At 35.4% G+C, this 22,273-nt stretch overlaps 1 protein-coding gene across 4 annotated transcripts in view; it reads left to right on the top strand.

Moving 5' to 3' along the window:
• Window positions 1-22,273, top strand: part of GOPC (golgi associated PDZ and coiled-coil motif containing) — a 35,648-nt gene that overhangs the window by 3,413 nt on the left and 9,962 nt on the right. The window contains exons 2-9 of one of the 4 annotated variants that reach the window (XM_034418681.3): window positions 6,061-6,225; window positions 7,167-7,190; window positions 9,714-9,889; window positions 11,271-11,436; window positions 11,764-11,859; window positions 12,189-12,353; window positions 13,992-14,169; window positions 14,764-17,135. In XM_034418681.3, the coding sequence (XP_034274572.2) occupies window positions 6,061-6,225; window positions 7,167-7,190; window positions 9,714-9,889; window positions 11,271-11,436; window positions 11,764-11,859; window positions 12,189-12,353; window positions 13,992-14,169; window positions 14,764-14,876 (1,083 nt within the window). In that variant the 3' untranslated portion in view covers window positions 14,877-17,135. Of the gene's footprint in view, window positions 1-6,060; window positions 6,226-7,166; window positions 7,191-9,713; window positions 9,890-11,270; window positions 11,437-11,763; window positions 11,860-12,188; window positions 12,354-13,991; window positions 14,170-14,763; window positions 17,136-22,273 lie in introns of those variants that run through there. The other 3 variants (XM_034418683.3, XM_034418682.3, XM_087882696.1) reach the window with 3 other exon arrangements.

The raw sequence follows: 22,273 nt of genomic DNA, 5'->3' as shown, positions 1-22,273 counted from the left end.
TAACATGTTGAAAGAAGTTTTTTTAATTATTTTTTTCTTTTGTCACAAGTCTTTGTTCATTGTGAGCCTTAGCTTTTCTCATTTCATCTTTGCAGGCTCGGGGTATTTGCTGATATTCTGTTTTAGTTATGTGCCCCTCTTTTTATACTTTTTATACTTGTCCTTTTTGTCTTTCAATTTGTCAGAGAGTTCTTTATGCAGCCATGCTGGTTTCTTTTGAGAGCTGTTATTTTTCTTCTTTGTTGGTATTGTGCTAGACTGCGCTTTTATAATCTCACTTTTCAAAATTTCCCAAGCTTCTTGAATTGTTTTCCCTTTTATGGGATCCTTCCCAAGCTCTCTCTGTTTATTGAAATTAGCTCTCTTAAAGTCCAAGACTTTAGTTTGACTTTGTTCTATTGCTTGTGCTTGCATAATGTTGAATTCCAATCATTGCATGATTTCATCTCTGTTAGTGAGAATTAAGTCCAATATGGCTGATCTCCTTGTTCCCTTCTCTACTTTTTGGGAAACAAAGTTATCTGCTAGGTTTGTTAGGAACCTGTTGGATCTTCCACTTGGTGCAGAGTTTGTCTCCCAGTTGATGTCAGGGTAGTTAAAATCCCCCATTACTATTGTGATCTGCTTTGTACATACCTTAGTTAGCTGCCGAGCAAAAAGTTCATCTATTTCCTCAGTGTGGTTGGATGAACTATAGTATACACCTATGGCAATGTCATTCCTCCCCCCCACTTTAATATTGACCAAAATGCATTCAAGATAATTTTTGTCATTGCTGTGCTCTATTTCTGTAGAGATGTAGTTATTTCTTATATATAATGCAACTCCACCTCCTCTTTTATTTGGTCTATTTCTTTTAAATAATTTAAATCTCTCTAGCTGTATGTTCCATTTGTGGGTTTCATCCTACCAGGTTTCCGTAATGGCAACAATATCATATCTGCCCTCATTTACTTGAATTTCTAATTCTCCCTGTTTATTCCTCATACTCTGCATTGGTGTATAGACATTTGAGTCCATTTTGATTGACCCTGTGTTTTCTGTCTACATAACCTATGTTGTGCCTGACTGCCCCTACTTTCTTGCCACCTATTTGATTAATGCACATGGTATGGCACTCACTATTAAATGCTTGGTTTTGCTTGACAGCAAGGTTGATAACCTTACCCGCACAAACATCTATGTTACATGCACACAAGAGTATTGCTAATTTAAAAAAGCTATGCTAAACAAACATGCTACAGTAGAACTCTGTATATTTTTAAAACTCAATTATGCCAAGTATAATTGGCTGTAGCAGAAGTTGGGGAAAGGAAAATAGAAATAAACTAGCCATTTGAGGTCTCCACGCCTAAGAGAGCACACTTTTTTTAATGAAGACATTAAAAAAATGTCTTCATTGTTGTGGTAAATATCAATGTAAATGCTAGTTAAATAAACTTGCAAGTTAAGCATCCAGGGACGCTTGGCAACAGGAAAATAACTTAAGTGTCTAGCCAAACTCTCCCAAGGTCAGTAAGTACCTTATCAAGTTTGCTAAGCAACAACAGTATTTATGTAGACAAATTGGTGGTGGAACTGTGGCGCCATTTAATATACTGCATCAATTATGAAAAGCAATAAAGAAAATGACCTGAAAATCAGTAATTTTGTAGACAAAAATACTGTACTGAATAGACAGAAACAATATATAACTGTTTTTGGAAAGCTATAATGTAGCAAAGTTTTTAATGCAAAAATTAATTTTCTGAACACAGGTAGTCCTTGATTTACAACAGTTTGCTTACTGACTGTTCGAAGTTACAACAGCACTGAAAAGAGTGACTTATGACCGTTTTTTCACACTTACGACCGTTGCAGCATCCCCATGGCCACCTGATCTAAATTCACATGCTGGGCAACTGACTCATATTTATGACGATTGCAGTGTCCTGGGGTCATGTGATCACATTTTGCGATCTTCTGACAGGCAATGTCAATGGGGAAGCCAGATTCACTTTATAACTGTGTCACTAACTTAACAACCGCAGTGATTCATTTAACAAGCGTGGCAAGAAAGATCATCAAATGGGACAACACTCACTTAATAAATGTCTCATTTAGCAGCAGGAATTTTGGGCTCATTTGTCGTAAGTTGAGGACTACCTGTATACCTGTCCTAATGTTCTTTATTGGAAACTCTGCTACAGATACATGAAAAATTGTACAAATTGAGGATAAATTATCTTTCTCAATTATCTTTCTCTGTTCCGAACTACTTCACAGAAATACTGTACTGATAAAAACAAACATAATCTTGAACTATTTTAAGTATGAGTGGGTAGGTTAGATATTTCTTAGTTTTTTATTGACTTTCTGCCAAATGAAAAGGATCAACCTTAAATAAGTTGGTTTTCTAAGTTATAAATAGACATGCATTTGTTATAATTTGTACTTTTATTTCCAACATGTGCTAAGTAAAATAACAATTACTTGAGTAGTTTCATAGAGGAAGCTAAACATTTACAGTAATTTCAATATACTGTGGGATATTGTATTTTATTAGGACTGAAAGCAAAGTATTGAGGTGGTAAAATACTATTTATTCACTAGTATACTATAATCTCATAACTAATATCTGGTTACTAAATCCATATTATAAATATAATTATTGACAAGACAGTAGTTACTGTCAAAAGGCAACAAAATATAAGAATACAGCAATAATAAGTAGTAACAGGCATTGGTATCAACATGTTGGAGAAAAAGTATCAGCTTCAATATAATCGTTCAGTGATAGTTGAAAAGTTCTAATGTACAATTGCAGAATTTCTCAGTAGTTCAGAAAATTTCACCTGGAAAGAACTATGCCTAAAAGAAATAGTGGGAGATTTTTAGAATTATTTCTCCTGAAACAGCGCCTTGGTTTCACCAGTTCGCTTTACCTAGGTACCTCTAGAGGAGATACAAGGTGATTTAGAACTAGAAAGACTTAGATAATGCAAGCTAGAATGAAGGTTTAAATATTGGCTCAGAAGGTAGTCGATCCTTCCCATTTCTTGCATTTATTTCAACATTCTCATTCCAATCCTGTTAATGTGGTAGTTTGTTGCAGTGTGGTCTTAGTGTTGACGTAAAAGTCCCCATGACTCTTTCAGGGATCCGTGAAAACAAAATTATTTGTCAGCCTATGCTGAAATATAATTAAATATTAAATCCCATCAAACAATTGCAAGACACAGCAGTGAATGCATCAATTTTAATTTTTAAATGTAAATATTGATAAATGTAACCAATTCAAACAAAATCCTTTGGGGTCCTTCATAATTTTTAAAAGAGGAAGAGGTTCTGAGAGGAAAAAAAAGTTTAAGAAACAGCAGTTTAATGTTTATGTATTATGTGAACTTAGCTATATGGTTCTACAACAATCTGTGGTTAATCAGACCCGACTTACCACAATGAATCCAGCCATCATATTAGAATATAATTTCTCAACATTTATCTTATTCTGTTTCCTTGTATTTTATCTGTTGTTGAAATTTAATAAAGTCTTATTTTAAAAAAAAATGATTAAAAAATATGTTTCCAATTCCAAGAAAATTAGAAAAAATGTATACCTGATAAACATGAAAAATTCTGACAGTTTAATTATTCACAAAAAGGTGAATTTCCTGCCAGGCCAAATGATCTGGGCACGATTACTTTTCCATATCGTTTTGCTCATTCATTTTCATTCAGAAGCCACAGAGAAACTTTTTGCCAATTTGCTAGCCTGGCTATTAAAACCATTTTGACTGCATCTACTAGAAAACTGAATGCATATTTGGATCATCTGGAAACTACATGGTAGTATTAAAATTATTATGAGGATAAAGGATTTAGATGAAATACTACAGGTAGTCCGCGTCTTTATGACCACAATGGAGCCCAAAATTTTTGTTGTTAAGGGAGACATTTGTTAAATTAGTTTTGCCCCATTTTATGGTCTTTCTTGCCACAATTGTTAAGTGAATCATGCAGTTGATAAGTTACTAGCCCAGTTGTTAAGTGAATCTGGTTTCCCCATTGACTTTGCTTCTCAGAAGATCACAAAAGGTGATCACATGTGCCATGGGACACAGCAACGGTCATAAATATGAATCAGTTGCCAAGTATCTGAATTTTGATCACATGATTATGTGGATGCCGCAAAGGTAACTGTGAAAAACGGTCATAACTCACTTTTTTCAGTGCCATGGTGGCTTTGAACTGTCACTAAATGAACTGTTGTAAATCGAGGATTGCCTGTATTTCCAGGATTTTCCTGTAGTAAAATAAGGCCATGGTTGACTGTACCATTTTTTTTTTTATCAGCGTAGTTTGTTCCTCTACACTGGTAAAGTATATGCTAGTATATGCTATGACATGATGGGTAAATAAAGTATATTTATATATTTAACTTAATAATATATGTTATATCTTACAAAATATGCTTCCTTTCTCTGAAAGATCTCTGTTTCACTATCAGTTTTTATTCACACTAGTTCTTGTCAGGGTGGATTTGATTTAAATCGAGTTGATTTAAATCACAATTTAAATCATGATTTAAATGACTAGTAAAAAGGCTTGATTTAAATCAACTCGATTTAAATCATAATTTTTAAATAGCAACTGTCATCTCTGCTACTCCTTTGACCCACTGTTGACTCACCGATAGTCCCAGTGTTGCAGAATATACAGTCTCATGCTACATAACTAAGCTCCACTTCATGCTGAATAAACTAAATTATTTATATATCTTAAATAGAAAACTATCTTACGATAGATTTTTACCCCAAAAGTTTTTTATTAAAATAAATTTGATAAGAATAAAAAAAATCCGATTTAAATAAAAAAAATCTGATTTTTTTGATTTTTTTTAAAAAATCATTGATTTTTATCCACCCTGGTTCTTGTAGTGTCGGTATGTTAAATACAATCCTCAAATTGTTGACTCTGACGTAATGGGGCTACAGTTCCTAGAATTTCTAGCCATTTAGATTAAACTCTGACCTTTTCACAGTTGAAAAATATTCAAGTTGAAAAATGTCCAAGCATTTTACTCCTTACATTTCATAGCATTTTCATCATTTTGGATCTGCTGCATCCTGGCTTTGAAATCCCTGAAAATTTATAGTATTAGGGCAAAAGATAGAAAAGGGAGCTGCTACTTCAAATATAATCTCTTTGGTTCTACAGTATGTTGTTATTTGGGCGTTTTTATTATTGTCTGCAGTTTAGAAAGGCCAAAAGGCTATACTGAGATCTTTCAGTATGAGAAGCTTGTGAGCTAGGATAAAGAATTCAAAACTAAATTATGTTTTAAACATTTTAATAATTTGATTATGGCTGTTCAAATGTTAATATTACACCATTTACCTCTAGAAATGTGATAAAGCAATAGTTTCAAATGTATCTCCTTATTGCTTTAATCAGAAGAAAGACACAGTAAAACAATTGATTATACTTAATTCGTGTATGGATAAAAACAAGAGCATGTCCTCTTGTGACAGTTGATAATCCTCGGCATAAAGATTTAGTTATTAAAGTTTTGTAAATGAGTAAATGAAACAAATTCAGGAATAAAATCATCATCTTTTCCATTCAGAGTTTTGTAAATTATAATCAGTATTTCTAAATCAATGTTAGCATGCATTGTTTATGATGAACAATGTGTTATTACAATATAAAACAAGCAATTTAACAAAAAAAATGCTAAATTGATCAATATACATTAGGTGCTCATTCACAGTGATTTATACTAATGCTGCCTGAAGATTCACATGATAGCTGATCGTGGCGATAGGTTTAGAATAGAGTGAATTAAATGAATTCACAAATGAAATACTTCTGTGTTATTGCAGATCTGCCTTGTTGAGGAACTTCTTTTACTTCTTAAGTTGCCTTACCATCTGATATTTGACTTCTGTATATTTGAAAAAAATGTTTAGGATAGTGACAATTTAGAAAAACCTGCCGGAGAGGTATTGCTTTAAGGATTAGATTTCTTTTGAGTATTGTACATATTCAGTGATGTTAATTATTCAATGACGTGTGTTCCAGGCTCAACTAGTAGATCTGAAATCAGAACTGACAGAAACTCGGGCTGAAAAGGCAGTATTAGAAAAAGAAGTACATGACCAACTATTGCAACTCCATGCCATTCAACTTCAGCTTCATGCAAAGACTGGCCTGAATGTTGATTCCGGGGCAATAAAGGCAAAATTGGTAAGTGTTCTTGTTAAAGAAAAAAAATATTCTTACAGTTAAAAAAAATTCAAAATATTTTGTGTGCCTGTTACAGCTTTTAGTTTTTACCTTGCCCATTCTAAGAGGTTCAAGGGGAAATATATATGTGGTCTGCTTTAGGTTACTAAGAGGCCATTTTTATATGTTTATCTATTTTCTTTAACAACAGTGCAAATTAAGCATGTAAAATGGGAAGCTTTAAATCAATGTGATAGTGTCAGGATGTTATAATAGTGAGGCAAAAAGGCAACAATGTGAAATCTGGAGAGGAATTTTTGGCGTTTTCCCATTGCAACCTATCTTCCCTTATATACCTCTCTATTCCTTAACTCAATAACAGTGTCAGTGATAAAATCTTTCCCCCAGTTTACTTCTAACCGCTTACCCTCAAAGCATAATATACTTGGTTCATTTTCTTAAAGGTTCTTGAATAAGTAGTGTGCTTCTTGAGAGAACCCTAAAAAAAAAAAAGAGGGGAAATAGTTCTGCATTTCTTGTTTGTGCTGCAGTTTTTGTATGGAGAGAGAGAGAGATGGATGTGACATTTTAATGGATTTTTTTTACCTTTATGTTGCAGTCCTAGTTAATAACATAAGAAATATAAACCTAGAAAAAGAATACATTCCACACAAAGATTGTATGGGGTTGCTCTATTGTTGAAAATACTTCGTTGAGGATGATTCTTACAACTTTTATTTTGATGGACTGAAACTGTATTCTGGAAATGAGAGATATAGATAGTAATTGTTTGGATAACAGTATTGATACCACTACATTAAATGAAGTAAATAGTCTGTAGAGTTCCACTGTGTTAGTTTTTCACCAGACTTTATATAGTTAGATTGCAAGCTTTGGGTTATTGTAGTTTGATACTTCGGCCAATATTGCTAATTATGATACTTTTTTTCTCTCATCTTAAGTCTGCCTGTTCTTTGGAGGATATGGTAAGTTCATTTGATGCGTTCATCCATACTTAAATTCAAAACTGCACAGGAGTTTTGTACATATTTTGGCCCTGACATTTAATGACAGTTAATCTCAAATATATTTTTGGCTTTTCTGTAACTTCCTAGCCAACTACTTGTGGGTTCAGTTGTTAGATTGGATGTTTCTTCTATCCAACATGCATGATTGTATTGCTGATATTAATTGCTATGACTAACTAAAAAATTTTGAAGGGATTATTGAAATTGAGTTGAAATTTATTAAACATTCACAGTTATTGGTTAGGGATCTAACTTACCTATAATAGCAACATGATTCACTTAGGCTCTGAATAAAAGTTTCTGTGACTTAGTGTGGTAGACAGTCATTCAAAAACATGTGCAAAACACAGTGTATCTTAAAAGAATAATTGTCTGGTGTATTTAATGCTTTGCAGTCTCAATATATAGATGAAGTGATTTTTTTCTCTTTTATTATTGGATGATGGTATTCTAGGTAATTTGTCTTCATAAAAACATTAGCTTCATGACTTAACCTAATTACCTAATTACACAGTTGGATGTATGGATATATGTATGGATGTGTTGTTGATTATTAGAATCTCCAAAGTAGTTCATGGAAAAATTCAAATTGAGACATATTTGAATATTCCAGGACAGGGATGTCAAACTCGCAGCCCGCGGGATGGATGTGCCATGGCCGGGTTAGCGAAGGGGAAAAAGTTGTAATACGTCATGTGACGACGTGAGTTTGACACCCCTGTCCTAGAAGATATTTATTTGGTTTTTGAGATTTTTGTCTTTATTGTCTGTGGCTTTTCTTCCCTTCTTGGCAATTTCCACATCTGTCCTGATACCCAGTTTGCTATTCGTTTTTTTTCTTGGTCTTTGGCAGTTTTATTTCACATTCATCATTAACAGCTTCTTTAATTTTCTTCCATTGTTTCACTGATTCATTGTCAATGAAATTCAGGAATTCAAAATGATTCCTGATGGAAATGGTAATCATATTGTAGAAACTGGTTGGCTTTGTGTTTCGTTTTAACCTTACTTGGAACTTACACATGATCTGCTCCTTGTCATATTTTTGCTGTTTGAACTCTGAACTTCCATCTCCTTGTTACTAGTCAGTTTGATGTTTATGTGCTCCATCTGGTGATGTCTATGTGGACAAATACCGTTTTGGTTGTTTGAAGACTATATTAGCAATGAAAAAAAAAATTCATTGGTTGGGTTGCAGAAACAGTTAAGTCATTATCATGCTTCATTTCTATTTCTTAGGCCACATAATACAATTATGTTTTCCCTCTAACTATTTCCAACTATATGGTATTCCAGTCTCCCATCATAGGCAACTCATTTTATGGCATGTTCTATCAATTTTAGATTTGACTTGTCTATAACATTCACTAATCTCTCATTTTGCATCAGTGACTGCAGCAGTAACTTGGATAATTGTCATATTAAAAGGTTGTCTGTGAAACCTAATTGATACTATTTGATCATTGACAGCATTCTTACCTGAGTATTCTCTTTCTCATATCCATCTCGATTATGAAAGGAATGCTGTTCCTTCTTTGGTTTTTATTTGCCCTTTGTTTTTTCAAGTTTTTTATATCATATCATAAGTAAATTGTATGATCTTCTGACTGAAAGTGTGTAATTCCAATCCATTTTAATTTACTGATACCAAAGATGTCAATGTGTGTCAAAGATCTTTCACTATGTTTATGCTTATGTTCCGTCTTCCCAGTGTAATTTTGTCTTTGCAGCTTTTCTTTTCCTGCATGGAAGCGTCAGCATCAGCAACTAGATGTCTGGCATCATCTGGTGCTATATTATCAGTCATTTTATATTGCTTACCATGTGGTTTTTTTGGTAAAATAGAGGAGTGGTTACCACTGCTTTCTCCTATGCAGTGTAAAATTACGTATGTGCCATTGTCACTAACGTGATCATCTAACTCCAGTGTCTTTTCGTATCTCTGCAGCCACATATAGGCACCCCACTTCCTTTAGTTGGGTAGCTAGAATGACCTTCAGGCTTTAGGGGTCTAATACACTTTTGGTGTATGCTGCTAATGACTTCACTTATCCCTCTCAGAAACAACCTCTCCCCCCCCCAAGTGAGACAGTATAGTAGGAGTTAAGGGGCACATGTTTATAATTTATAGCTATTTATTTTTAAACAAGAAGCTTTTCAGATTTTCTGCCAAATTGCTTTCTGTTATACAGAGAAATTGGCAGCTAGATTATCGAACATTTTGTGGAGGCTTGCATATTTTTATTTTTAGACGAAGAACTGTTTTAGTATGTGACTGGAGTGTTTTGTTTTTTTTAGGAGCGAGCTTTTACTGTCAGAAGTGTAGTATTCAGTTGTGCATAGTTTTATGTCATAGGTAATTTTCTGTAAAAAACAACAACAACCCATTGATGTGTTAGTACTGTTCCCAAATACGTATATATAGAGTGAGGCTGTTAATTTTGTGATGAAAGTTATTAGGATCTTGTTTAATTTTTCCAGGAGAGAGAACTTGAAGCCAGCAAGAAAGAAAAGGTGAAAGAAGCCCAACTTGAAGCTGAAGTGAAATTGCTTCGGAAGGAAAATGAGGCTCTACGTCGACACATAGCTGTTCTTCAGGCTGAAGTATATGGAGCCAGACTCGCAGCTAAATATTTAGATAAAGAACTAGCTGGAAGGTACATTTGACAATAACAACACTTACCATATAGTATTTATGAGAATGCACCAGGAATATGGAAGAATTTGCTATAAAAATTCCAGCTATTATAATTAAGGGCTTATTTTAAAATTAACTGTGGTGGGAAAATATGTAGTTGTCTCTAAAAGAGATGACACCACACACATAGTATTTTAGCTGTGGAATAGTCGATAGCCTTTTTCATTCTTTTCAACCCAGCAAAATGGAAATAAATTATATGAGGAGGACAGGATCCGCTATCTAGCTAGTCAGCTGCCTTTTAGCACAAATACATCAAACCGAAATCCAAATTTGTTTTGGGGAGAAAATGGCAAAAGAAAGAACAAATTTGAAATTGGGCTGAATCAGGCTGATATCTGTGGAAAAAAAACTTTCAAAAACAAAAATCCAACAGTTGGACAATTGCACAGAATATTGCTGACTCCTTTATTCTAAACCCTGCTCTCTCCTCCCTGCCGCTGATGTGATTCCATCTTCAAAACTATTGTTAATGCACTGGGAGCATACTATCACATCAGTGGTGGGTTTCAAATTTTTTTACTACCGATTCTGTGGGTGTGACTTGGTGGGTGTGGCATGGCTTGGTGGGCGTGGCAGGGGAAGGATACTGTAAAATTTTCATTCCCTCCCCACTCCAGGGGAAGGTTACTGCAAAATCCCCATTTCCTCCTGATTAGCTGGGACTTGGGAGGCAGAGAATAGATGGGGGCGGGGCCAGTCAGAATTTTTACTACCGGTTCTCCGAACTACTAAAAATTTCTGCTTCCGGTTCTCCAGAAATGGTCAGAACCCCCTGAAACCCACCTCTGTATCACATGTGGTGGATATATGTGAAAGCAAAGAAATATTGGACAAAAATACATACATGGTTAGAAAAAATATTAAATCAGCATATAGATTATAAACCAGAAATATTTTTGTTAGTTATAGTACCAGAAAAGTATGATAAGGGGAATTTGTATTTAATATTACATGTTTTGACAGCAGCAAGAATTGTATTTGCACAGTACTGGAAAAATGAGGAAACGCTGAGAGAAGAAGATGTAATTAAAAAAATATTAGATTATGGACAGATTGACATTAAAGATAAAAGAAAAAGAAGATACAGAATATTTTCTAACATGGGACTTGTTTTATAAATGGTTGGATAATAGAGGTAGAAATTAGGAGCTGGAAAAGTATTATTATGTAAGCAAATTGACTCAGACAATACACTGTTCACAAAGCACTTATGTATGTTAAATGAAAATGTATAAATAAACTATTGTTAATGCTTTCTCTGCTTTGCCTGCCTTGTTTTGCAGTTGTAATTGTAGTAATATTAATTACAAGGTATATATATCACATTTTATTTTCAGGGTTCAACAAATTCAGTTGTTGGGTAGAGATATGAAAGGACCTGCCCATGACAAACTTTGGAACCAGCTAGAAGCTGAAATCCATCTGCACCGGCACAAAACTGTAATCAGGGCATGCCGAGGTCGAAACGATCTAAAACGACCCATGCAAGCACCCCCAGGGCATGTAAGTTGATTTTAGGTTTTGTTTACATATAGTTTGGCTTTTGATGATTCATATTGCGTATATCCATATAATTGATCCCATAAATTTAGTGAAACGTAGAACAACTGCAACATGTGAGAATCATAAGTAGGCCCCTCACTTTCATATTCTTAAGAGGAAACTTAATTAGAGCAGTACTTGCTAAATTTTTAGAAATAATGACTCTGAACATACAGTATCTAAATAAAGCTAGACTAAACAAAAAGATAGTGAATTGTTATTTACTATTTTATAATTATCCCAAAAGCTTACATAAACTTTTTCATATTGTTTTAATTTCTAAATTAGAATCCAGATTCCTTAAAGAAGAGCCAAGGTGTTGGTCCAATCAGAAAAGTTCTCTTGGTTAAAGAAGATCATGAAGGACTAGGCATTTCAATTACAGTAATATTTCAATTTATTTTCTTTTTTTCTATTCTCAGAAATGATTTTTTAAAATATACTTTTGCATGTCTTTCATGTTATACTAGCCTATGTTATTTATCTAATGTTCCATATTAATATTCTAATTAAAACCACAAAATTTGTAATTCACTATAAAAATATAAAGCTTTCCTAATTGAATTATGCATTAAATACCGAGTAGCAATTAAGCTAGTGCTTTTTGCTGAATAGATAGCAATATAAATTCTACACTTTTTAAAAAAACTTAATGCGAAGAATTCTGGTTTATATGAATAAATTTTTTGACGTATTAAATATTGGCGTGATAGGGAGGAAAGGAGCATGGGGTTCCCATTTTGGTCTCTGAAATTCATCCGGGTCAGCCTGCTGATCGCTGTGGAGGTCTGCACGTTGGAGATGCCATTCTGGCAGTTAATGGAGTTAATCTGAGAGACGCGAAACACAAAGAGGCTGTAACTATTCTTTCGCAACAGGTAATTTTGTATATGTTAATACAAAATTCATACACTATACGTATATTTTCCCTATTCTTTTGAAATAAGTATACCAGAAGATTTATTTTCAGTTTCAACATATGAGGCGTGTTTTATTTACCATGTTTTCTAATTATGGAAAATGATAATTGTCTATTATTAAATACATCTGTGAAACCAGAATTTCCAAGAACTCTTTGAGTTACTCTAAACCAGGATGTTGATGTATGGTTCTCCAATTGCAAAAATCTGATACAATAAAGATCATACCGATCTACATGACATTGGTTTTTAAATCTGGTCTGTCTTATAGAGCTGACATCAATCTTTCGAGTCTGAATGTCTTTCCTCCTCCTGCCCTTTATCTTCATGTGAATTAAGGAGGGAGTTGATGGAAGTGTTTTCTCACTTTACTTTCTTGGCCGAGGCTCAGGCCCCTTTTATATTAGTTACCTTGGTAACAGTTCTTTCTCCTATCCTTCAAGGACGTTCTCTCTACCTGCCACAGATGGAATTTACAGTTTATTAATCTATTTCTGAACGGATAAGTCAAGTAAACAAGATTGAAGTTTGTATATTATTGTACTTGTTTTTTTCATAATCATCTAAATTCTTTGAAATTCTGGTTTACCACAATTCGTGAACAAATTATTTTGAATAATTTGGTCTTAGTAGGGGAGGTGAGACGAGCATGGAAAAGAAAGATCTTAAATATTGCCCAATTATGGAAATATGCTGCCATCGGAGACGTACCTTGCCGCTTCATGTCTGGCATTCAAGAAAATCTGAAAAACCTTCCAAACAAGCGTTTGATAATATATTTTTTGGAGTTGTAAGATTTAACTGACACAGTTAAACTGACACAGTAAGATTTAACTGAATCCTTTTTATATTGTTTATACAGTGCCCAGAAATTTGGGATTGAGCGGCATAAAAATTAAACAAATAAATTTCATACGTACTGCTCACATCCCCAAAAATATTCTCATAGATCAGAAGTAAAGCTGAGCAACAATCCATGCATTTCTGGTTTTTAATTCAGAATAACCAAAAAAGACTTCTTTTCAAAAATGTGTTATTCCATTGATGAGTCTATCAGTGAATATTGTGTATAGGTATTTATTTCAAGACATCTCATCTTGCAACTTAATCTTTCTTACTCTTTTTTTCTTCTTTGCTATTATATCACATACTTTCTGTGGTTCTAAACATCCACTGCTTGAGGTTTAAATTAAGAGGGGAAAACCAGTGCATGAGCAGAAGAATGACAGATGAGGTGCACATTTAATTCTACTTTTTAAAAATTTTTTGCTTATAACTTGCTCACATAGCGTGGACATGAACATCTAAAATTCAATTGTTTTTGTTCTTTTAGAGCACGGGTCTTAAACTTGCGGCATCACATTGCGGTCACGTGATGTTTCGTGACGTTATTTCCCTTAGCGGAGCTGGGATGGATGTGGCCTGTACGTGACGCATCTGGCCCGTGGGCTGCCAGTTTGACACCCCTGTTTTAGAGGACCATGTATAAATTGATTGCAGTGTATTTTATACTGACTGCTCAGGATTTCTTCCATTGCTTTATATATCAGATTATCTGTTTTTCAGCAGCAAAATGATTTTTATTTTGTATTCTAGAGAGGAGAAATCGAATTTGAAGTTGTATATGTTGCTCCTGAAGTAGACTCAGACGATGAAAATGTAGAATACGAGGATGAGAGTGGACATCGCTATCGTTTGTATCTTGATGAATTGGAAGAAGGTAGCAATTGTGCTTCCGGTAGAAAAGATGGAAGTGGAGATAAACCGTTACAAGGTAAAGTTTCTTAAAGAAACACAGATAAAGGTCAACTAGATCAGAATGAAATTATTCTGGTTTTCATATATCTGTTTTGGTAAACGTCAATTAAAATAAACCCTGCATATTACTAAATTTATTTGCCTAATTATACTTGCGATTCTTTGTCTTTAGAAAGGTTTTGCCACCTCAGTAACACAACACGATTGATAAATAGCAAAAAGAAGAATGGCAGTAATCATTTCTGTTCTAGTTATTGTTTTTTGATCTTTCTATATATATAAATATCCCTTTACCCAGAACTCTTAAAAGTATATATTCTTATAGCAGCGGTGAAACAAGCTTTCTTCCCCCCCCTCCCCCCCAGGAAACAAAGGTGACGGTCTTTTTTAATTGTAGTGCATTGTAATTTCTCTTGGGTGCTGTAATATCAACAGTGCCTTTTTATGTTCTCCATAGAATCTCAAAATTAAAGTATATGTGTATCTCTTTCTTTTTTTCTCTTGGGATTTATGCTATCTTAGACAGTTGGTGCTTGGAACAAATATTGGCAACCTAGATCATTGTCCAAAAAAAGTTGCTCCTTTCATTCATTGTTTTTTTTCCTTACAGTATTTGATAAGAAAGCAAGTATTGATGGCCATGAAAATGGAGACCTGGGGAATACAATTGAAACTGAAGAGACTGTATCTAAACTAGCCCAGTCTTCTGAGAGCTTAGCCTAACCCCTCTGAATGGGACTAGTATCTCCTTTAAGATGGGTTTCATGGGCTGTTCTATATGATAAATGCCACAGAAAGTTACAGTGAAGGACTGTTCATAAGGTAAAGAGACACTGTGTTACCATTGTCTGTAAAACAAATCTGTTCTGGTTGGTTACCTCAGGGCTTCATTATGAACAAGTCTAAATGTGCAAAATGTCCCACTTTTTGAAAAAGTTGCCCATGAATTTTAGCACCAAAGTATTATTTTCCCTCCAAGACTTTTCCTGAGTTCATTTTGGATTGTACCTATGAATGCAAGTATAGAAAGATGCAGAGGAGCTGTAATGCTTGATTCCTCTCACATATACCAAAAACAAATAAAATGGTATCCATTTGCTAATAAAACAGGCTGCAGCTAACAAATAAGAATGGCTAATGGTTTAAAAATACACCTTGCAAGAAGGTGAAAAGCCAAAAAAAAAAAAAAAAAACCCAACCCCCACCAAACTTCATAATATTCAAAATAAATATATATTTTGCTTTAAAATCCACATGTAAGATTTTAAATAACAATTATTTATTTGGAAGTAATCTTACTTAGCTCTGAATACTGTATGTAGTTTTCTCCTTTCAAATATTCTTGTCTGTTGATGCTGAATTTGGATATATGCCTAAAGCATCAAGCAGAATATTTATGGTAACTTAAAAAAAAACACTAAATGTGAAATGAACTTACTTAAAGTCTGCCCTTAAAAATTGTACAAGTATCCATTTTCTCCGAGCTGAGTAAGGTTGGATTCATATAGTTGTTCATCCTACTGCTCAATAACTTTATAATCACTGCACATGTCATATAGGAATTAGCTTGTCTGAGGGAATTCAGTGTTCCATAGATTAGTAATTCTAGTTTATTTCTAAAGTTGTAAAATGTAGCTCACTTAAATTAGCTCTGGGCTGTTCCAAGGGCCCACTTTCACCTTTGTCCTGATCATATTGTAGATGACTATAAACTGATCATTCAGTTTCTATTCACCATCTATCCAATTGTATTCTTAGTGATTATTGGGGAGGGGAGATTTTTATAACGGCATGAGGAAAGGTATTTAAATTTGCTACTAAAATTCTCTGCAAAGGCAGCAGGTTCACATGAGGTGATTTATTGGGCACCTGAGGCAATTTATTGGGCACATAGTAAGCAGCACTGCCTCATTGTAAGTTATCAGTTAATGGCTGGTCATCAGTTTATGTGGGGTAATTGGCCATGTAATCATTGCCCAAGTCATCTCCAAAATAAATTGTTGGTAAGCACTGATCATACATTGCAGGCAAGATAGCAGTCTTGTCAGAAGCGAACAGTCCATTCCATGAGTAGAGCCATTGTAGGTGAAGTTCTCTACTTATGATGATGGGAGATTAATAATCACTACTCAGATTACTAATCAGTAATCACAAGGCCATCAGTGACTCATGTCATGCTACGTGAAGACGTTTACACGAGCCATCTCTGAAAAGGGAGAGTCAAGCATACATATTCTGTATCTTGTGAGGTCCTTGCAGGACTAGCAGAAAAATGATTAAAGTCCTGATACTTCACAGAACTATATTTTTGGTATTATTTTTTTAAAAACTCAAATGTTCCAAAACCTGAAAACGCTCAAGGCACTTTTAGAATGTGTTGGTATTAATGGGGTTGTCTTGGCTAAATTCTTGTACTGCTGTGTATGTGTGCGTGTGTGTTTTAGGTACATGTGTGTATACATACCTACACACCCACATACCCACATACCCACATATAAATGTATACATATGTGTCTTATTAAAACTGCACACTCTCTGTATGCAAATGGTTAAAAACCATGTAGCTTTTTTAAATTATAGGATAAAGCATGAAATGCCTGCTTTCCATTCCCTTTACTGCAGGCAATTGAAATGTAATATTTAAAAATGTATTTTGAGAGTGGAAATAATGTAACAGGAAACTTTGTAAGTGTTTTTTTTTCTATTGACTGTATATAAATGGAGAACGTATAAAAAGGCCTTTAATGTAATGTCAGTTAACCTTATGTTCAATGTTTAAAATGTTGTGTTATGGAACACAGTTAAATATGTCTCTTCTAGCTGCACTATATACATGTTTATAGAGAACTTTAAAATGTAAATACTGTATGCAAATATTTTGCCATTTATAATGTTGCTCATAAAATAACTTTTGTGCATCATTTCACTCACTTGCTCATGGAAGTGTATTTAATTTGCAGTAAATTTTAATTGCTGCCCTAATGAATGTTTCACTGTTAAAATACTTATTTCCAAGGCAAGCCAGGATTTTCAGTTAGACAATGAGACTGTAAAATGTATGAAGTTGCTAAATGTCTATGGAGATTCAGGTTATGTGTCCCAAAGGTGCTTTTTTTCTAGTTGCCTCAAGTCCAGTTACCTCTTGAAAAAGTGCCTTTGGGATAGGAAGTTGCATATGAAAAAATGTATTGTTCCATCTTACAGCTAGTCCTCAATTTACAACTGTATTTGAGCCTGCAATTAGGGTTGTAAATTGGACCAGTAGTTAAGCAGATCACCCTATGACTATACCTGATTTTACAACCGTTTTTGTGGTGGTCATTAAGCAAACCCCATTTCACTAATGAGCACTTTTTGCCGAAAACAGGAGTAAATGCTACAAACTGGTAAAAAATTGCAGTCACATGACCACAGGATTCTGTAAATGGCTCTAAATGTGAGCCGGTTGCCAAGTGCCCAAAATGTGATCATGTGACCATGTGTGACTGTGTGTGGCTGTCGGAATTTCAAAAATTTCTCAGAAGTAGCTCTATTGTAACTTCGACCAATGGTCATTAAGTGAGGACTATCTTCTACTATAGATGCAGAAACTCCATATTACATAGTTATTTTCTTAATTAAAATGCTAGTATAATAAATTTGCATGCCCATCTTTAAATCAGCAGGAAATTGACTAGGTAGAATACAATTACCAAACATATGTTTCTATTTAAGTTGTAATTTAATTCCCCCCCCCCTCCTGCAGCAATGTTAATTCATCAAACTGTTTTATGGATTCTCTTCCGAATACAGTTACATTTTTTAAAAAGTAGTATGAAGACATAAATCACTGCGGGTCAATTAGAAAAAAAAATTTTAGTTCTTCCCTCGAATAATCCACTACCATCCATATTCTTCTTTTCATACTTAGAGAAATGATGACTGCATCACCAGCATCGAAAAGCACAAACAGCTATTTATTATTACATTTCAGAGATGGAATATTGCTTTGGTTAAAGTGGTGAAGATTTTGGTAACATAGATACTGAAAAAGAAGTGTGTGTAGGGGAGGCAGAATACAACCCTATTTCACACCTTTCTGGATTGAGATAACTGAAGAGAGATCGCATCTGACTTGCATAACTGTATTTCCTTGCAGCAATTTAATTAACAGAATAACTTCTGATTATAGAGTAATAAAATGGTCTTTCTCTATGGAGGGGATCAAAGATTGATTTTCAGTCAGCAAAGGCAACATACAGGGAGTTGGTATAGATATCTGTGTAGTTCTCTGCTACAAACTCTAGGTTAGCAAATTGGTCCCCAGTTGCCTGTCTTTTCCCAATGCTTTCTTGTTTGTTGACTGGAAATTTCTCACATTCTAGCCTAGGGGTGTCAAACTCGCGATGACACGTCACGTGATGAATTGCAGCTTTCCCCTTCACTAAACCAGAGGTGGGCGTGGCCAGTGCATGATGCATTCGGCCTGCGTGACCATGAGTTTGACACCCCTGTTATAGCCCATCCAGAAGCTTATAAAACAGTAAGGGTTATATAATTTATAGTTTAGGATGTGTAGAATGCTTAGGAAGCTAAGCAAATGATAATTGGAAGGCCCTTGCTGTTATCTTTATTAAGAAATAGGACAATAGTAGAACTATTCCAGTCTTTTGGCATTGCGAATGCATTATTGATATGCATAACTAGAGAAGCCAGAGGGATTCTTTTGCCTTCCACAAATCATGTGATGTTTTACTCATTCTTCATGTTTTGGTAAAGGTAATAGTTAGGGGTCTGATCAGAGTGTTGGCACCCTATTATCTAGGATTTTTCAAAATTTTGTTTGTTAGATAATTAACAAATGTTACAAAAAAGTTAGTACCTAGCCAGTGTGGTATAGTGGCTAAATTGTTTGACTAGGAGCAAGGAGATCAGATTAGTCCAGCCTCAGCCATGGAAGCTCACTGCACAACTTTGAACTAGTTGCTATTTCTAATCCCAGCGGGTTGGGATAAACAAAAGGAAAAACTATGTACATTGCTTTGTGTAAAATATATTGCCTGTATAAAATATAGTATGTTCTTCAGCATTGTCATCGTCATTCACATCAAGCAGGTACTCCTGATTTTGTATCAACCTTGAGCTAGACTTCTTCAGTCATCTTTTCACAGCAACATAGTGGAATGCACATCCGGTTTTGCGTTGTTGCATTCACTCACTCATTTAATATCCTGCCTTTATTATTTTTTACAAACAACTCAAGGTGATGAACATATCTACTCTGTCTTTCTACTGTTTTCCCCACAACGCTGTGAGGCGAGTTGGGCTGAGAGAGAGTGACTGGCCCTATATTACCCAGTTGGCTTTCCTGGCTAAGGCTGGACTTGAATCATGGCCTCCCTTGTTTCTAACCTGATGCTTTTAACGCTAGGCAGACTGGCTCTCATATAGTAAGTAATCTGGTAAAGGAAGTTGAGCGAATGCAATTTTCTTGCCTGCTACTATATTATATTTCATGTGAATGTCAAATGTCTGACATTTGCCATCACCAGTACTATTTTATAGCTCTGATTTAATATGTTGAAGCTGCTCTTCTCAGTCAAGGGAATACTGATTTTAATATACTTTTATCATTGTTTTTGACTGGATGCTGCCTGAGCCTTATGATAACTTGGGCTTTAACAGTATTTTATTTAAAAAAATACATCCTTTGAGGAACTCACAGCCTACTGCATGTATATTTTAGTAAACGTACAGTCAACTTAAAAGATTTACTGTCGAACAGTGGTCAAACAGCTCAGTATTTTTTGGATAACTGGGAAAAAACTTCTGTTTGAAATCTATGGTGACCCCTTTACTTGTCCTACACTGTGCTCAAGTATTGCAAAGCTAAATTATTTTCACCTCAGTTTAATGCAGAGCGTTGGCTCTTACTATCTGGCCTGCTTTTATTTGTGTATTTACTAGGTTTTTATCCCCCTTTTATTATTTTACAAATAACTCAAGGCAACAAAACATACAACAAAACACAAAATAATATTCCTTCCCACTCCTGTTTTCTCTAAAACAACCCTGTGAGATGGGTTGGGCTGAGAGAGAATGTCACCCAAAGGCTTTCATGCCTAAAATGAGACTAGAACTCAAATCTCCTGGTTTCTAGGTCGGCACTTTAACCACTACATCAAGGTTATGCAGTGAATTACAAAGAACAACAAAAGTGTCATATATTGTATTGAAATGATTGCAGTTTCTTAGATAAAATGCATGGGCAGGGGTCACTGCATTATCTGGTGCCTGTGAGCAGTTGTTTTGGCTGTATTGTTATCTACGTCAAGGTTTGCAAATCCAAGCATTCATTTTCCAGAACATTTTGTCTCACTGAGGCTCCGACTCAACCCCTCCAAGACAGAGTGGCTGTGGTTGCCGGTGTCCCGATATAGCCAGCTGGTGCCATCGCTGGCTATTGGGGGCAAGTCATTGGCCCCCACAGAGAGGGCCCATAACTTGGGCGTCCTCCTGGATGCACGGCTGTCTTTAGAAGAGCATATGACGGCTGTGGCCAGGGGGGCTCTTTATCAGGTTCGCCTGATACGCCAGTTGTGCCCCTTCCTGGATCGGGACTCCTTATGAACGGTCACTCATGCTCTCGTTACTTCCCGCCTGGACTACTGTAATGCTCTCTACATGGGGCTCCCCTTGAGGAGCACCCGGAGGCTCCAACTGGTCCAGAATGCAGCCGCATGGGTGATTATGGGGGCGACATGGCGCTCCCATGTAACACCTCTCCTGCGCAAGCTGCACTGGCTTCCGGTGGTCTTCCGGGTGTGCTTCAAGGTTTTGGTTCTCACCTTTAAAGTGCTCCATGGCTTAGGGCCTGGATATCTACGAGACCACCTTCTGCCACCGATAACCTCCCACCGGCCAATACGCTCCCACAGAGTGGGTCTCCTCAGGGTGTCGTCAGTCAAGCAATGTCGACTGGCGACCCCCAGGGGGAGAGCCTTCTCTGGGGGCACCCGCCCTCTGGAATGAACTACCCCCAGGGATACGACTGATCCCAGACCTCCGTACTTTCCGCCGGGCTCTGAAGACTTTTTTGTTTCAGCGAGCCGGGCTGACTTAAAATTTTAATTGATTAATTTTATGGGTAAGGGGTTTTAAAACTGGGAAGCCAAATTGATTTAATTATTTTTTAAATTATTTTAATTTTCATACTGGATGTATTTTAACCCTGGCTGTTCACCGCCCTGAATCCTTCGGGAGAAGGGCAGTATAAAAATTTAATAAATAAATAAATAAAATTAAAAAAAAAATCAATCCAGAGCAAAGCTCAGAATTAAACATGTAGCTAAACTGTTTATAAAGCTTCTGAAGCATATGATTTGATCTCAAGAAATAAATCCTTAATCAATCCTTATCTCACTGCCTATTTGTAACCTGTCAGAACTAGTTAGCTGCTCTTTCATCTCAACATGACACTTGCCATGTTTTGTTTTTTGATTTTTGCCCAATTATTGTTGCTCCTGTCTGACTGCTAAAAAGGAGAAATATTTCATATTCTTTGCTACTTATGGGCTCTTAGCACTATGTCTCTCAGAGAAGCAGACAACAGCTGATTTTTTTAAAAAAATGGGAACTGGAATAAGCAGCACTTATGATTATCTAGTCCACAGTCAGTCTGTTGTATCTCACTGAATATTTTATGATTGTACTACAAGGAAGAAATAAAAGATAATCTTTCAGCATATGGAAACTGCTGATGCACTTACAAAGTATTGTCCAGCGTCACGGGGATCGTTTTTTCCACCATCGTTTTATTTATTGAATTTTCTACCCCCCGCCCCTTGTTTTAACTGAATATGGTTTTAGTGTAGCTGAGTAAATGATGCAGAAATATGCAAGGCAGAAAAATACATTAGCAGTGTAGTTTTATTGAGCTAATAATGGTACTATTTCAGAGGACAGTTCCAAAGATTGTAGAGTGCTGCATAAATGAGCCAAAAATAAAACACCTCTGTAGATAAACTGCCATGAGAATGCTCCCTACGTCAGATTTTAAAGCAATTTAGCTGAACAAAGATGTCTTATAGCAGACCAAATGTTATTTACATCTGCTGTGAACTATTCTTTATTAGAATTGT

This window comes from Pantherophis guttatus, chromosome 1 (assembly GCF_059756535.1).
Source record: "Pantherophis guttatus breed Tessera chromosome 1, ASM5975653v1, whole genome shotgun sequence".
Taxonomy (NCBI): Eukaryota; Metazoa; Chordata; class Lepidosauria; order Squamata; family Colubridae; genus Pantherophis; species Pantherophis guttatus.
Note: the sequence above shows the minus strand (reverse complement) of the source record. Positions and strands in the feature narration are given on the sequence as shown.